The sequence below is a fragment of the Sus scrofa genome, chromosome 17 (genome assembly GCF_054392235.1).
Source record: "Sus scrofa isolate SSC_HxYL_T2T_F1_AM1 chromosome 17, Sscrofa_HxYL_maternal_Yorkshire_Landrace_v2.0, whole genome shotgun sequence".
NCBI lineage: Eukaryota > Metazoa > Chordata > Mammalia > Artiodactyla > Suidae > Sus > Sus scrofa.
In genome coordinates, this window is record NC_139399.1 from 7,210,135 (window position 1) to 7,227,522 (window position 17,388).

At 43.3% G+C, this 17,388-nt stretch overlaps 1 protein-coding gene across 23 annotated transcripts in view; it reads right to left on the bottom strand.

Annotated features, from left to right (window-relative positions):
* The window catches only part of LOC110257476 (ankyrin repeat domain-containing protein 26-like), a 128,454-nt gene extending 115,653 nt beyond the window's left edge, over positions 1-12,801 (bottom strand). For 20 of the 23 annotated variants that reach the window (XR_014831900.1, XR_014831901.1, XR_014831898.1 and 17 more), the window contains exon 1: positions 2,256-2,605. Coding sequence is in view for 6 of the 23 variants with exons in the window: in XM_085003030.1 (XP_084859156.1) it covers positions 2,256-2,485 (230 nt within the window). In the remaining 17 variants the exon portion in view is untranslated. Of the gene's footprint in view, positions 1-2,255; positions 2,606-3,931; positions 4,245-4,577; positions 4,715-12,639 lie in introns of those variants that run through there. The other 3 variants (XM_085003032.1, XM_085003035.1, XM_085003031.1) reach the window with 2 other exon arrangements.
* Between the last annotated feature and the right edge of the window lie 4,587 nt (positions 12,802-17,388).

Here is a 17,388-nt window from a genome sequence, read left to right on the forward strand (position 1 = left end):
AAAATTTCATGTGTAATACAAATGCTCAGAAGTAAATTTTGTTCCATTTTGGTACATATTTTTGATTACGATAAGACCACAGTCTTCTTGTGTTTATATGTAATCCAATTAATTTTTGTCTCAATGATTTACCAAAGTACATCTTTGCCAGGTCAACGTACAGCCATTATCTAAGCCACCTTCCATGGTCACATGTTACTCCACACCAGATGCACTGCATTTTACTTACAAAGTCCTTTTTGTGGAGTTCCCGTCGTGGCGCAGTGGTTAACGAATCCGACTAGGAACCATGAGGTTGCGGGTTCGGTCCCGGCCCTTGCTCAGTGGGTTAACGATCTGGTGCGTTGCCGTGAGCTGTGGTGTAGGTTGCAGACGCGGCTCGGATCCCTCGTTGCTGTGGCTCTGGCGTAGGCCGGTGGCTACAGCTCCGATTCAACCCCTGGCCTGGGAACCTCCATATGCCACGGGAGCGGCCCAAGAAATAGCAACAACATCAACAAAAGACAAAAGACAAAAAAAAAAAAAAAAAAACAAAGTCCTTTTTGTGAATTCTTCCTAATACATTGCTATTTTAAGCGGTGTTGAAAAAAAGCACACTGCATGTTATTTATCTCTAATTTATCTCTAGTTATCTCTAAGGATTTACTTCTACTGAGTATGAACAGAATTGATGTGTAAGGGGGATATACATTTCTATAATGGAATACTTATCACCAAAGTGCTTATTTGAAAAGTCAAAAGTGGAGTTCTCTTGTGGAGCAACAGGTCAAGGATCTGGTGTTGCACAGATCCTGCAGTGGCTTGGGTGGCTGCTATAGCACAGTTTTGATTCCTAGCCTGGAAACTTCCTCATGCTGCTGGCACACTCAAAAAGAAAAAAAGAAAAAGACAAAGAAAAGTCAAAAAGTGACTTAAACTTGAAGCACCACTAAGTACAAGAGCCACAGTTCTTTTTCTTCACATACTTTGTGAAGGGAAAATGGTATTTCATTCCTCTTTTAACTTAAATTCCTTTTCTTACCAGCAACATTACATATTTTTTTCCTATATCCAAGGGTCACTTATAGATGTAAAAAAAAAAAAGCTGCTTTGCCCAACTGCAACTTAGAGATTTTTCCCCTTGATTTCAATGACTTATCTATAAATGATGATACACACACACACACACACACACACACACACACACACACACACATCTGTCTGATACTACTCTGTTGTAAATTTTATAAAGGCCATTGTGTTTTCTTTTGTTAATCTTATTTTCTGATAGAGAGGGTTTTAAATTTTTTATGTTATCAAATTAACCTCTAAAATTCTTGCATTTGGAGTCATTCTTAGGAAGGTCTTTGTCAGCATAAAAAAAGGTGTGAATAGGCATTTGTGTCTTCTTCTGATACTGTCCTCACTTTCCATATTGAAATATTTTTATTTCTCTGCTCCTCCATGATGTGCAGTGAACCCATGCCACAACACTGATCTGAGCCACAGCAGTGACAATGCCAGATCCTTAGTCCTCTGTGCCACCAGGGAACGCCTCTATTTTAGGGCCCTCTTTCCTTATGTGTTCTTAGGCCATGCCTGCAACATGCAGGCATCTCTGGTCCAGCTGCCACTGGCCCCAAGAAATTCCACATGCCATAGATGCAACCAAAATAAAATAAATAAATGAATAAATACAAATAAAATTACAGATATAAAATTGTGTACATTAAATCTAAAATATTGTTGGAGTTCCTGTCATGGCTCAGGGGTTAACAAACACCACTAGTATCCATGAGGAGGCAGGTTTGATCCCTGGCCTCACTCAGTGGGTTAAGGATCCAGCATTGACCTAATTTATAGTGTAAGTCACAGAGAGGGCTTCGATGCACCATTGCTGTGGCTGTGGTGTAGGCCAGCTGCTATAGCTCTGATTCAACTCCTACCCTTGGAACCTTCATATACTGCAGGTGAAGCTCTTAAAAAAAAGAAGACAAGAATAAAAAATAAAAATGAAATACCGTTTATGTTGAACTCTGTTTCTATAACTGCAGGTACTCATTCAGTAAAATCACTTTAAAACCATCAGTGAAGTGATCTTTAAGGGAATTATGGGCAGTTTTGAAACCAGCTAAAGCTTTTGCTTTTGGTGCCTATAAACCTACTGGGCACTAGATGCCACGTAGGTGTCCATGGAGCCCCTGAGGAAAAACTGACAGGAAGGCTCCTCCCAGGACTGCCCCCACCCTCACCCCCCCTCCCAGCCACCAGGTTACCTGTTCCTCTTGTCTTTATCATTGGGGCCATTTTTCCTGAGCAGCAGGATCTGCTGGACTCTGGCCACATTGCCCTCACAGGCTGCCCTGTGTATCTTCCCGAGATCCTTGTCTCGGATGTGGTACCCGGACTGCTGGTTGACTCCATTACCACCCTCCCCGCAGGGGCTGGTGGAGGAGTCCCGGAACAATACAGGCTTCTTACTGTTGAAGCCAAAATGCTTCTTCATCTTCCAGTCAATGGGCTTCAGACACACCACACCTCCTTCTTGGCTTTTCACTGCGTCCTGAGCCCAACACAAGTGCTCTAGGTCAGCACCACTGTCTCCCTCAGAGCCAACTGGCAAAGTAGGCAGTTTAGAATCTTTCAGCTCAGCAGAGAGGTATCCAGGCAACACCTCTCAACACAGGCACATGAGGCCTGGAGAGGGAGGGGCAGCTGGAGGCAGAGCACAAGATGCTAGGAAGATGCCTGCACTGGATTGGTCGCCTCAGGCAGGGTGTTTTTTTCATGCATGGGGCCCAGGAGAAAAGCAGCCCTAGGCAGGGAGGTATCTCAACCGACCCACTTTCTCCACATTCCAGGCTAAAGCCTATTCCAGACATGGCATCCTTAAAACCACGCTTGTCAACTGCCTTGATTACTCTGTAGGTTTCTGCATTTTCTTTGCAGTTCATTTGCACTTTCGAGGTAGATTGTACCTTCACAGAAGTTACTTAGGAAATTTATTGATCTGGGAACTTTTCTAGCCTCTCTCTTTCTGCCTTTTTTTTTAAAATAATAGTCTAGCAGTTCCCATTGTGGCTCAGTGGAAATGAATCGAACCAGTAACTATGAGGTTGTGGGTTCAAACCCTGCAATCCCTGGCCTCAATGAGTGGGTTAAGGATCTGAGATTGCTGTGAGCTCTTGTATATGTTGCAGACATGGCTTGGATGCTGTGTTGCTGTGGTTGTGGCATAGGCAAGCAGATGTAGTTCCAATTAGATCCCTTTCTGGGAATCTCCACATGCCACAAGTGTGGCCCTAAAAAGAAAAAAAAAAACATTTTAGGAAAACCTTGATAAATGATTTGAAAGCCAAAGCCAGATTGCCCTGATTTTCCTACATCTACATGATTGCACAATTTAAGTAATTTCTACTTCCAGATTCTGAACACCTTACACCTGAGAAATAAATTCACACATAAATTTCAAACAGGTTTTCACAAGTCAATGTGTGAATCTGAGACCCAAACTCCACCATTCTATTTTCCTTGCTAAATTCAGGAGTTGTTCTATCTCCATATTGCTTTAATTGTTACTGATGTAGTAAGAAGAGGAAACACACAGGGTATTACTTCGAAATAGGGATAATAACGTGTGTGTGTGTGTGTGTGTGTGTGTATATACATACATTTAGCATATACATACATAATAGCATTCCTATAATATGCATATCATATATATATCATACATACTATAGATAACTTATATTTATAATAATTTACAAGTAAAACCACCATAAAATAGAAGGCCCTTTGTTCTGCAAGCATCTTATTAATGAGAGTTTGTGCAAATTGAAAGCCTTGTAAGCCAGCTAGATTATAACACGGACTGAAAGGGAAAGAGCTGTTAGGGAACCATGGAAGGAAAAGTAAGAAGAAAAGGAGAGAAAATTCCAACGCTGGGCCTCACCTCCCATGACCCTCAAAACTTCTTCCTGTGTGTTTTTTCTTTTCATTTAACAACCACACCTGTGTCAAAGGGCAGTTCCCTGGCCAGGGGTCAAATGTGAGCTTGAGCTGCCAGCCTACGCCACTGTGATGGCAACACCAGATCCTTCACCCGTTGAGGGAGGCCAGGGATCAAACCAGCATCCTTGATGTCTCACAGTTCCAGAGGCTGGAAGTCTAAGATCAAGACACCAGCAGGACTGGTTTCTGGTGTGGTCGCTCTTCCAGACTTACAGAAGGCTGTGTTCTCCCTGTGTCCTCACATGGCCTTTTTTCTGTGAATGGGAGAGAGAGAGCAAAATCCCTGGTGTCTAGTCCTCCTCTGAAAGGACAAGGAGAGCCCCACCCTGTGACTCACTTAAACTTAGTGACTTCCCTAAAAGTCCTGAGGCCATGTTCAGCCATACCGGGGTTAGGGCTTTGACATATGCATTCAGGGCAGGGAGAAAGCGGTGAGTGAGGGACAGGGGGCAAGGTGAGCAGGGAAGACAACACGTTTCAGTCCACAACAGTTATGTCCCTCCCAGGGGTTATGCAGATTTGCTAGAGAAAAAGAGAGGGGATATAAAATGGTAGATGTTCCCACTGTGGCACAGTGGGTTAAGAACCTGACTGCAGCGACTCAGGTCACTGTGAAGGTGAAGTTGATCCCTGGATCCTGGCTCAGGATCCAGTGTTTCTCCACCTGCAGCACAGGTCACAGCTGGAGCTCCGATTCAACCTCTGGCCCAGGAATTTCCTTATGCTGCATAAATTTAAAAAAAAGAACAAGAAGGAAAGAAACATTAAAATAGTTCATATTCCTGGCAAGCTGACTTAGAGCAAAGGCTACCAAATTATATTAACGACTGCTGACATTTATGCATTGGGTACTGTGGACCAAGGCCTGCTGTAAAGACTTTGCATATGTTATCTTCATTAAGTCTCCAAACGATACTTCAAAAGGGGTATGTACTACTGTTATCCTCATTCTGGAGACAAGGGACTGAGGTACAGAGAAGTGAATTGACTTACCCAAGATCACAGGGCCAGAAAGTGACTAAGCCAGGATTTAGAGCCCAGCATCAGATTCCAAAGTTCACACAGACATGGAAAGAAAATTTACGGTTTTCAAAGGGGAAAGGGGAGAGGGGTAAATTTAAACTTTGGAAATTAGAGATACACACTACTGGATATACAATAAACAATAAGGACCCACTTGGGGACTGAGCATAGGGAACTATATTCAATATATTGGAGGAACCTATAATGGAAATGTATCTGAAAAAGGCCACATATATATGTGTGTATGTATATATATACACACACACAAACCTACATAGATACATATAAATGAATCACTTTGCTGTATACTTGAAACACTGTAAATGAACTAAACTTCAATTAAAAGGAAAAATAAAAATTTTAATAAAACCTAATAAAACATCCAGACTCCATGTGCTTAACTACAACACTAAAATATGGGGGATATAAGGAATGTTTTAAAGGCAAGAGTGGGCCCTTTCTCAAGAAGTAAGCAGTGTATATGAATAGGAATAACCTGAGAGGAATTACCAGTGATGGCTAAATGAATGTGTAGTTGGACTAAACAGCAGCCCTGCTCTGTTTTTGTCTTCTGCTATAACTTAGGCAGACAAGAGAATGAGAAGTTTTTCGGTACATTTTCAAGTGCCCCCAAGGCCTGGAAAATGTTTGTCCGTTTATCCAGACCGTAACAACAGACTTTTCTTTCCATGTAGAAGAGAAAATTGATAAAAATCTTATTAAGCTAGTACATCTGAGCACCCAGGTTGCTTCTTTCTATAAGCCTTGCAATAAGAGATAGAAACCTCTTCAGCTAATAAGCCTCAGCAAGTCCTTTGTGATGGAGTTTCCTCTTCTGGAACACAAATACTGTTTTGTTTTGTTTTCCTTCAACAATCAATTTGTGTTCTGTCCAGGCAGAGCTCCTACACAGCCCTCCCAGCTCCTCTTTCTCTAACTGGATGATGCAGAACTGCTCTTCTTGGAAATCCATTAGGGACCTCCCCTGGAGAAAAACCTGTTTCTTGGGGATCAAAGTGGTTAGTTACTTTCTTCACCTGGATCCAAGGGAGGAGTAGGGTCATGTGGACACAGGTATAAACCCACCAGGCTCACCAAATGAGGCAGTACAGGGTGCTCCACTAGATCAAAGGATGCTCCCCTGGAAAACCTGGCCATGGGGTTTACAGCTTAAGAAATGGCTTTGCAACCAAATTCAGAATGTGGCAAATTCTTCAGGACTTCAGACACAGTTTTTTAAGCTCCCCTATGGCATGGGGAAAAAAAAAGGGAAGAGTGAGGGGAAGGTTTGTGTGTGAATGAAACTTAAAAAGATCGAAGTCACATCAGCTTATATAGTGTTTCAATCATAAGAAAGTATATAAGAAAGAAAATAGTAAGAAAGACTGTTTTAGGGATTTGAGGAACTTTTATAAAGTTGGCTTTCATATTTTCTTAGGTGGGTTAATGGCATTATGGTTATGTGAGAGAATATTTTCCTCTTTTTAGGTGCCTAATGAAGCACTCCATGGCATCATGACTCAAAAACTTGGATTTGCTTGAATGCTTTGATATGTCTTAGCTTTAAAAAAGGAAAGACAATTGATGAAACAATTATGGCAAAGTGATGATGGCTATTGAAGCGGAATACCTGGTACCTAGGGGTTTGTTATACTCCATTTTGTAACATATTTCGGATTTTTATAAAAACAATTTAACAAGGGAAAATTAAGTACTTATATAAAGATATGGGAATAAGTTATGGAATAAAGAAAGTGTTGGAGATCTAGTCATGGCTCAGTGGTTAATGCATCCGACTAGGAACCTGAGGTTGCAGTTAGAACCCTGGCCTCGGTCAGTGGGTTAAGGATCCGGCATTGCTGTGAGCTGTGGTGTAGGTTGAAGATGTGGCTTGGATCTAGCATTGCTATGGCTCTGGCATAGGCCAGTGGCTACACCTCAGATTAGACCCCTAGCCTGGGAACTTCCACATGCCCCAGGTGGGGCCCTAAAATGACAAAAAAAAAAGAAGAAAGTATTGTATATTGCTCCATCTCTCTTCAAGAGGACTGTTTGTTGCGCCATGCAGCTTGGCCAGTGTAGGGCATTGTGTAGCATGGTCCCTACTGGCCTATAAAAGATTTCAGGATTTTCTTTTCTTTCTTTTCTTTTTCTTTCTTTTTTCATTTGTCTTTTTAGGGTGGCACCCACAGCATATGGAGGTTTCCATGTTAGGGGTCCAATTGGAGCTGTAGCCACTGGCCTACTCCAGATCCACAGCAATGTGGGATCTGAGCCGTGTCTGTCTGCAACCTACAACACAGCTCAGGGAAATACTGGATCTTTAAACCACTCAATGAGGCCAGGGCGCAAACTTCTGACCTCAGGATGCCAGTCCAGTTCCTTAACTACTGAGCCAGGATGGAAACTCCAGATTTCCTTATTTTCATAGTCCATATTAGCAGCAACCTGGTCTTCCTATTAGCTGATGTCATGTTTGCCAGCTCCTATTTTCATTTCTTCACATATAAAAGGATTCTTGCTGTTATGAAAATTACCAAACACACACTCAACCAGAGGTGGGTACAGTAAACCTGCACATTCCCCATTACTGCTCACCTTCAACAATTCCCAGCTTTCTGCCTTTCTGGTTTCATGTACCCACTGGCCCTTCCACAACTATTATTTAAAAGAGTATTTTTAAAAAAAATAAAAGAGTACTTTAAAGGAAATCCCTGATATCACATCATCTAACCTATAAATACTTGCATAAGAATCTCTATCAAGTTAGAACCCTTTCGAAAAACAACCTTCATGCCCTACTCACACTTAAAATTGAAGTCATAAGCATCTATATAATTTTTTTTTCTCACCTCAAGTTGCTGTTAGCTATGGCCTATGTCACAGATGTTGCTTGGATTCAGCTTTGCCTTGGCTGTGGCCTAGGACTCAGCTGCAGCTCCAAATTGAACCCTAGCTGGAAAACTTCCATATATCACAGGTGTGGCAATATAAAGAAAAAAATTGCAGCAACCGAGAGGTCTCTATCTCAGGATCTTTGGCAAAGGAGCCTCTGTGACACATGCTCCAAAGAGAGCAAGACCAGCTTTGCAGGCACCTGGCTGACCTCAACTGCAGGTGAGTGTGCTGATTAATTTCTTGTGTTAACTTGAACCGGGCTGAGGGATGCACAGAGAGCATTTCCAGCTGTTACTTGGAGGGTGTTTCTGAAAGAGATCAGGATTCAGCTGGCAGACTGAGTAAAGAAGGGAAGAACAAGAAGAAGAAAGAAAGAAGAAAGAAGAAGCCCTTCCCCATTGGGGGTGGGCATCATCATCCAATCCCTTGAGGGCCTGAAGGGAACAACAAGGTTGGGGAAGGGTGAATTCTCACCCTCTGCTTCAGCTGGGACAGCACCTTCTCCTGCCCCTTGACAGAAGCTTCCATGGGCCTTCAGACTCAAACCAGGACTCATACCACTGGCCCCCTGGTTATAGCCCTTTCACTGTGGACTGAAACTACACCACTCTCTTTCCTGGACCTCAAGCTCACACACTGTGTGAGTTAATCAGTCAAGAGAAGTCTTTCCATTTTTCTAGATTGATCCTCTTGGTTCTATTTCTCCTAGTGATACAGTGAGGTTCCAGGCTACCTGGGCCCATCAGCCTGAAAGGTGACTCAGGAGTACAACAGGAGATTGTTGCCTAAACAAAAGCCCTGCCCAACCCTGGGTTTTGTCTTGTGCCCCATCATGTTCAAAAAAATACCCAAGCTTCCTTGCCTCTTCATAAGGTCATGAAAATTGGGGTGCAAAGGCTGTGAGGGACTCAGATGAACAAGTGTCACAAAAACAGAGCTAAGAATATGAGGTGTGATGAAGCACCTCTTCAAATGGCTCTTTTGCTTTCCCTGGGAAGCCCAGTCCTTGAATAGATGGAGGGCACATGGATACCCCCATGCTGGTTGGAGCCATGGGGCATGCAGCCCACTCTGCCCCTCTCTGCCAGGGACCCTCTCCAGCACTGTCCATCACATGTCACTGAGCACGCAGTGACGCCCTCATCACTCATGGTCCCTGGGACTGGTATTCACCCCTTCTCCACGAGTCCAAAGACCAACACACCTCAAAACTGACCCCGTTAAGACACTCCACCACCACTTGATACCAAGGTGGTAGACTTTACCTTTTGAAGCTGCTTCATTATGTTTTGAAGGAAAGCCCTGATGCCAGTCTGATGGCACTGGGGATCACATCATGCAAGGGTATGTGTATGGAAGGTCTTTGAAAACTAAAACATGCTATGGAAAAGCAATCTAAGACATCAAAGTGGGAGGGGTCAAGTTGATGTGTAGGACACAATAAGAGAAAAGCTCGAATGAGCAGGAAGTCTCTGTGTTTGATCTGGCCGCCGAAATTTCTTATTGTAATGAGTAGATGAAAAGGGCATTAAAAAGCAGTCCAAAAACATAAGCAAAACATTCTCTGACATAAATTGTACCAATACTTTCTTAGGACAGTCTCCTTAGGCAATAAGAATAAAAGCAAAAATAAATAATAAAATTTATAAGCTTTTGCACAGCAAAGGAAACCATAAACAAAAGGAAAAAAAATGTATGGGCTGAGAGAAAATATTTGCAAATAATATGACCGACAAAGTAGTAACTTCCAAAATACACAAACAGACCATACAACTCAGTAACAAAGAACCAAACATCCCCGCAGAAAACTGGGAGGAGTTCCTGCTCTGGCCAAGGGGATTAGTCACATCTCTCAGAGCCAGGATGCAGGTTTGATCCCCAGCCCAGCACAATGTTTTAAAGACTCTGGTGTTGCCACAGGTGCCCTGCAGGTCATAACAGGGACTTAGAACAGTTCCTGGCTAGGGAACTTCCATCTGCCTTAGGGCAGCCAAAAAAGGAACAAAGAAAAGAAAAAGAAAAGGGGGCAGAAGACCCCTAAACAGACATTTCTCCAAAGAAGAAATACAGCTCAACAGGCACATGAAAAAATGCTCAATGATGCTAATTATGAAAGAAATGAAAATCAAAAGACAATGAGGTGTCACCTTACTCCAGTCAGAATGACCATCCTTCGAAGTCTATAAACAGGAATTCCCTGGTGGGCTAACAGTAAAGGAATCAGCAATGTCACTGCTTGTGGCTCAGGTTACTGCTGTGGCCCTGTCTGATCCCTGGTCTGGGGAACTTTTGTATACCATGGGGATGACACCCCCTGCAAAAGTCTGCAATTAACAAACACTAGAGAGGGTGTGGAGTAAAGGGAACCCTCCTGCACTGTTGATGGGAATGGAAATTGATGCAGCCACTAAGGAAAGCAGTATGGAGGTTCCTTAATAAACTAAAAATAGAGTTGCCATATGATCCAGTAATCCCACCCTGGGCATCCATCGGGACAATTTCAAAAAGATACATGCACCCATATGTTCATAGCAGAATTCACAATAGCCAAGACATGGAAAAAACTACATGTCCATCCACAGATAAATACATAAAGAGTATGTGATATATATGCCACATACATATATGATACACACACACACAAACACATATAATGGGATATTCCTCAGCCATAAAAAGAATGAAATGATGTCTTTCCAGCACATGGATGGACCTAGAGATTATTATACTAAATGAAATAAGCAAAAGGCAAATACCATATGATAGCACTTATGTGTGGAATCTAAATATCACACAAATAAACAGTATCTATGAAACAAACTCATGGATATGGAGAACAGACTTGTGGTTGCCAACAGACTTGTGTTGAGGGAAGGATGGAGTGGGACTTTGGGATTAGCAAGTGCACACGAGTATATCCTACACGATGGATAAGTAACAAGGTCCCACTGTACAGCACAAGGAACCGCATGCAGTGCCCTGTGATAATGATAATGGAAAGGGATATGGAAAAGAAGGCATATGTGTATAACCGAATCACTTCGCTGCACAGCAGAAATTAAAACTTTGTAAATCAACTATAATTCAATACAATAAAAGAAAAAAATTTAAGGTACCCTGAACAGCTGCTCCGATCCCTCCTAGGACTGAGCACCCGCCATCATAGAACAAAACACCGACAGTGTCTGACATAACATGATATATTTGTCCCTGGTCGGAGAGAAAATAGGATGCACCTCTGCACACAGAACAAGCAGAGAATTTTTAGATTTTCTTTCTTTTTTTTCTTTTTTAAGTAAAGAGTAAGTGATTGTCCGTAACTCTTCATCTCACTCTGTGATCTTCAATTCCCAACTGGGTAGCCACAAGGTATTTTTGGAACAATGTCTGATCTCTTGATATGTCTATTGCTACCGAGGATTTAGTAATATTACATGAACTCCTACAAAATGAACAGCCAAAGGACCAAAGCTAAAATGATTTCATTTGGAACATGCTAAGGTCTTACTCAGGCTGGGGATACTCAGGCTTACACTTGGTGGGTCCTGTTCACTGTGGAGTGGGTGCTTTATACAGATGAAGAGGGAAAAAACAAACAAACACCACTACCAAAACCAGAGGCTTAGAACCAATTCGGAAACAAACCATAGGGCAAGCACTCAGAAAAATTCAACAATCAATGATTTTCCTGCACATCTGGAAACATTCTCTGCAAAGAACATGAAGATGGCCTCTGGGATCCAGGAGGCCCAGGGGAGAGGATGAGGAGGTTTGGAAGAACAAGGTCACCACCTCGGGCCAACCCACCCGATAAAAGAGACACTTCCCCCAGGTAGAAAAAAGGAAGGCCTCCTAATATGTCTCCTTAACCTATATATTTAAAAAAAGGACACCCACATCCATACATCAGAACTCTCTTCAGCCTCCTGTCACATGGCCCCAAAAGCATCTCAGATGAGGGACTGTGTGTGGTGGGCCACCGCCTCACCTCCATTGGTCCCACAATCATCCCAGCCATGGCAATGCCACTGCCTTGGGAACGTGACAGTCCCCACAATGTCCCTGCATCTGCCCCATGGTGGACGATCCTTTCTATATATTCACGACCCAAGTTATCTTCCCCCCATGCTCTACAATGAGCTTGGTTCCCCTATACCTCCACACCTCAATAACTGTAGATAAGAATCACGGAGGTGTTAACTACGGCCATTTTTTCATTTCATTCCCTTGAGCACTTTGGCTTTCCTCTTAGAAGATTCCTTACAGCCCTATGCTCTCAATCACAACAATCATACAAATACCTCTAGAAGTAATAGGACTACTGATAGTAATGGCAGTAGCTCACACATTGATTGCTTGCTCTGTCAAGTGCTACACTGAGGGCTTTGCATGTTTACATTTCCTAAAGAGTTAAATCCTAGTGCATCGGTCATAGGGCACACACACAACTCTTTCCACTTTACAGAAGGGGGCACTCAGGCACAGTGTGCCAACCTTCATTCCATCTTGTACCCTCACTTTGTGCGGACCCCTGTGCCAAATCATAAAGCCTCAGGAATCTCAAGTTTATGAGGACTGTTTGTTACCTGCTGGAAGGGAGGGGATGAAGGAAGGGAATACTCTTAGGTCTGGGCTTCTGGAAGAGTACACTTGACTTGGTCACAACATTCATACACCATGTACCTATTCTCTCCTTTTGCTATGGCTCAGGGTACAGCCGATTCTTACCTTATTATCTTCTTGGATCTCCCAGTCCCTGGAGAAAGTCACCAGTTGCTGACCTTGGGAACAGTTTAAATGGGATAGAGAGGAAAACTTTCTTCTGTTTTCTTGAGCGTCTGGGAAGATGGTGTCTTGGAAACTGACTCCACGAGGCAAGAGGAGTCCATCCTAATGGGAAAGAGGGAAAAAGCAGAGCTGTAGACTGGACACCCATGGAGTCTACCATCTTGAATCCAGAGTCAGTAGGAGCCTGTGACAGTGTCACCAATTACACAACACTGCTTCCTTCAGCTCTCATTATTTCTAGTTGTTTCTCTGCCTCACACAGCATAAGCCTATCCCTAAGGTTTTCCAAATGGTGAGTGGGTGAGTGAAGAGGGGCGAGTGTGTGCAAATGTCCATGTTTGTTAATTTGTGTGTCTCCCAAGTGGCCTTCCTACTCATAGAAAAGTGTTTCTTATTTCTTGGTGAAAGGAAAGGCAGTTGTAAAGACCAGTCCTGTAATTGTTACTTATCTTCTGACACAAAATGAATTTCTTAAATTCTCTAAGCTTCAGTATTACAATGTATAAAAAGAGGATGGCCACAGCACTTAACTTTTTAATTACAAATTTTTGTTGTCATTGATTTAAAATGTTGTGTCACTTTCAGGTGTACAGCAAAGTGATTCAGGTGTACATCAGAGTGATTCAGGTGTACAGCAAAGTGTGTGTGTGTGTGTCTGTATATATATAGGCTACTATAAGATTATTGGATATAGTACTCTGTGCTGTGCCGTATGTCCACTGTGTTTCATGTACAGTTGAGTACATAAGTTAATCTCGAACTAATTTATCCTTTCCACTGTTTCCCCTTTGGTAACCCTAAGTTTGTTTTCTATGTCTGTAAGCCTATTTCTATTTTGTAAATAAGTTCATTTGAATCTTTTTTCAAATTCTATATATAAATCCCAACATATGATGCTTGTCTTTTCCTGTCTGATTTACCATACTTTGTATCTCTATTTTATCCATTTAGTAGCTATATTTATCCATGTTTCTGCAAATGGCAAGTTTTCACTCTTTTTTCTGGCTAATATCCTATTGCATATATGTACCAGTTCTTCTTTAGTTCCTCTGGCAATGGATATTAAGGTTATTCCATGTCTTGCACCTTACAAGACATGGAATAACCTAAATATCCAATGATGGTGTAAGGATTGCTTTTGATTTTTTTTTTTTTTTTTTTTTTGGTCATACACATGGCATGTGAAAATTCCTGGACCAGGGATTCAAACCCATACCGTTCTGACCTCTGTGTAACAGCTGTGGCAAAACTTATCCCACTGGACCACAAGGGAACTTTGAAGGATTGCATTTTAAAAAGTAAGGTGTTAAGAGTTGCAATTGTGACTCAGTGGTAATGAACCTGACTAGTATCCATGGGGGTGCGGGTTAAATCTCCAGCCTTCCTCAGTGGCTTAAGGATCCAGTGCTGCTGAGAGCTTCTGTGTACGTCACAGACATGGCTTGGATCTGGTGTTGCTGTGAGTGTGGTGCAAGCTGGCAGCTACAGCTCCCATTTGACCCCTAGTCCAGGAACCTCCATATGCTGTGGGTGTGGCCCTAAAAAGATAAGTAAATAAATAAAAGTAAGGTGTATGGCACACAGGGAGTGCAGTACAAAGTCAACACTTTTACAGAGCCTGGGGTAAAGGGCTGTTGGCAAGAGAAAGCCATCAAGGAAAGGAAAGGAAGGGATGGAGTTACACTCTAGCCCAGAGAGGGCATGTGAGGCTCCTTGGTGAGGCTCCACTGAAGCTTTCTCCTGTGACACCAACCATAATCTGTCCACTTCTCAGTGGGTCCCAGAGTAACACAGGAGGTATGACATGTAAGCCCTCATGCAGACATTTCAGGGCATTCCAGCCCTGGGAGGGAGAAATCTGTCAGAGTCCCATTTGACTCTCTATTTCTGCCCTAACATTTGATAAATGTGTCAGAGCAAAAGAGGAAAGAGGTGGCCAACCTCCACAGAGCAGGTGGACACAACTGTATTCCATGAAAAAAACTGGAAAAGAATGTCTTCTCAAGTTCTCCAGCTCTTTTTTTTTTCCTTTGGAAAATAAAGTTTTCATATTGAGTAGTTTTATATCTGGGTTCCCAGTGTTTTATCTAAAGAAAACCATGAAAAAAATCTCAGTTAAGTTTCTCTTTATCAAGAAGGGTACTGTCTCACCTCTCAATGACTTTATTTAGAAACTGTTACTTCTCATCAAGTTTTTAAAACTCCAACTTAATCTAGGTAAACTACCCAAGTTAACACGCAACACACCATGTATTCTAAACTTAGACATTCTGTCTTCAGTATGGAAAACATATGTTGCCATGAGCTTATGACATCCCTCTGTGGAATTTACTGTTTTTGTTCTCAGGGACATGAGATCTCAAGAGCCAAAAGCGAGTATGCAGGCCAATGCCATGGTCAATATCCCTAATGCTACTCAAAGAACTGGGAAGAATGGAACTACTGCCCATTGCAACTGTGGATTCATTCATTTGCTATCTTGACAGAAGCTGGGGATTCCATTCTGAGCTTCCTCTTCATCACTCTGCATCAATCTGCCCCTTCAACTGGAGACAATCTTTCCATTTAGGGTTCCACTTCCTGCTTTTTATCTCAAACTTCAGTGAAACCCATTGTAGGAATTCTTATCCACAGGCATGTCATCATGGCCACAGGCCAAATTTCATGGAACTGTACAATGTTCCAGGAATCTCCAATCAGAGAGGGCTCCTACCTAACTCATCCCCATAGTTTTCAAAGCCCCATGACACAGGGTCTTACCCACCCAGGCCCTAACCACCCCCCAAGGCCCCTCGAAGTTTTGCGATAGGAAAAGCCTGGCCCTGAGGTCTGTTGGCAGGAGATATGTACTCAAATAAGTGAAAACAAGAGGACAGCTGCATTGCATTCCACACATTCCAGCTTGACACTGAAACATGTGAGCAGAAGAGTGATGATTCCTTCAGCATCGAACCTGCACCTGATGTTCTGCACGAGGTCCTAGGTTTTAGTCTCAACCAACCTTCTTTTTCCCACTACAAATGGGAGGCTACTAAATTCTCAATAAGGTAACTTGCTCAAAGTTACAGGAAGAGCAGAACCCTAATTACAACAATGGTGTGATTCCAAAGTGTTCTTGCTTTTCATTTATGTTTTCCTTTTTAAGGCCACACACTCAGTATATGGAAGTTCCCAGACCAGATATCTAATCAGAGCTGGAGTTGCTGGCCTATGGCACAGCCACATCAATGCCAGTTCCATGCCACATCTGCAAACTACACCACAGCTCACCACAATGCCAGATCCTTAACCCACCCAAGCAAGGCCAGGGATCAAACCTGCATCCTCCTGGATACTAGTTTGTTTTGAGCCACCACGGGAACCCCTCAAAATGTTTTTGTTTTCTTTTGCCAATCATCCATCCCAAATGACTCCCACTGAATCCAGTTGGAAATATGATTCCACAGATGTTAGGGTTCCACCTGGTAGTCAGCTTCCATGCAACCAACCCATTGCCTGAATTCTCATCCACAATCATTTCATCTGGAGCACAAACCAGCTTTCATGGACCTCAAACAGAGAGGGCCTCCTGCTGGATTTACCTTTCCATTCCTTAAAGCACACTGTCCAGGGTTTTCCCCCAGCAGCTCCCCCGCCCATAAACCCTTGCTATTGGGAAGGGCCTGGCTGTTTGTTGTATACAACCACCTTGAGCTTATGCCTAAAACACTCTTCTGTCCTTTAAGCAGAGGAATAATCCCTGTTTATCCAACAGCCTCAGACAGAGGGAGCCAGGATCTCTGTAGAGATGCCAGGAAGAGCAGGAAAGAATGGAGTAGGGTGCCACCGTGCTCCAGATAAAGGTGACCTCGGCTGGTCATGCCAACAGGCCAAAGGGGTGGTGGGCACAATGTACACGGCTCACCTGAGGAGGAAGAAATAGGGGTATTCCTGGACCATGGTGGCAGTGCCAGGAGAAGTAGCCCAGGCCTGTGAGGTTGAGCCTGGAGCCCACAGGCACCTCCAGTGTGTTGCCCACACCTGGTCACAGGGCATCTCCATCTCAGACATCTCACTGCTGTCCTCATACTGCCCAGGCAGTTAGCTGTGCAGGACTTGAACCTCCTGGTGCATCACCAGCACCTCATTGTGATGACCTTGGCCAGTTTGGCACAGCAGCCCACACTCAGGGTTTCCACTGGGAAGGCAGCTGTGGGGTGGGGGGAATGGCCAGTGACTGCGGTGCCTGCAGCACACCATACAGGGGGGAGGCCATGGACTGCAGATAGAGTGGGGGTTTCGTGGAGCCAAGATTGTACATCCCATGGACCCAGAGCAACAGACCCAGAAAGTTCAGCCCTGGGTGCTAGGCTTCCTGCAACTCTCTCCCCACCAACAGGTTCACCCATCAGGCCAAAGCCCTCAGCACTTCAAAAGGGGCAGGAGGAAGGCCCTCCTATACATACCAGGAAGAAGGATTGCTGGAGCATAATGTCGTTCTATTTTTTACTTTGTGAATAACCTCCATAGTTTTTCCACAGTGACTGAACAAATTTGTATCCCCACCAACAGTGAACAAGGGTGTCCTTTTGTCTTCATCCTGGGCAAATTCATCTGTCTTCATGATGACAGCCATCCTAACAAGACTGAGTTGACCTCTCAGTTCAGTTTTGATTTACACATCTCTGATGATTACTAATGTTGAACACT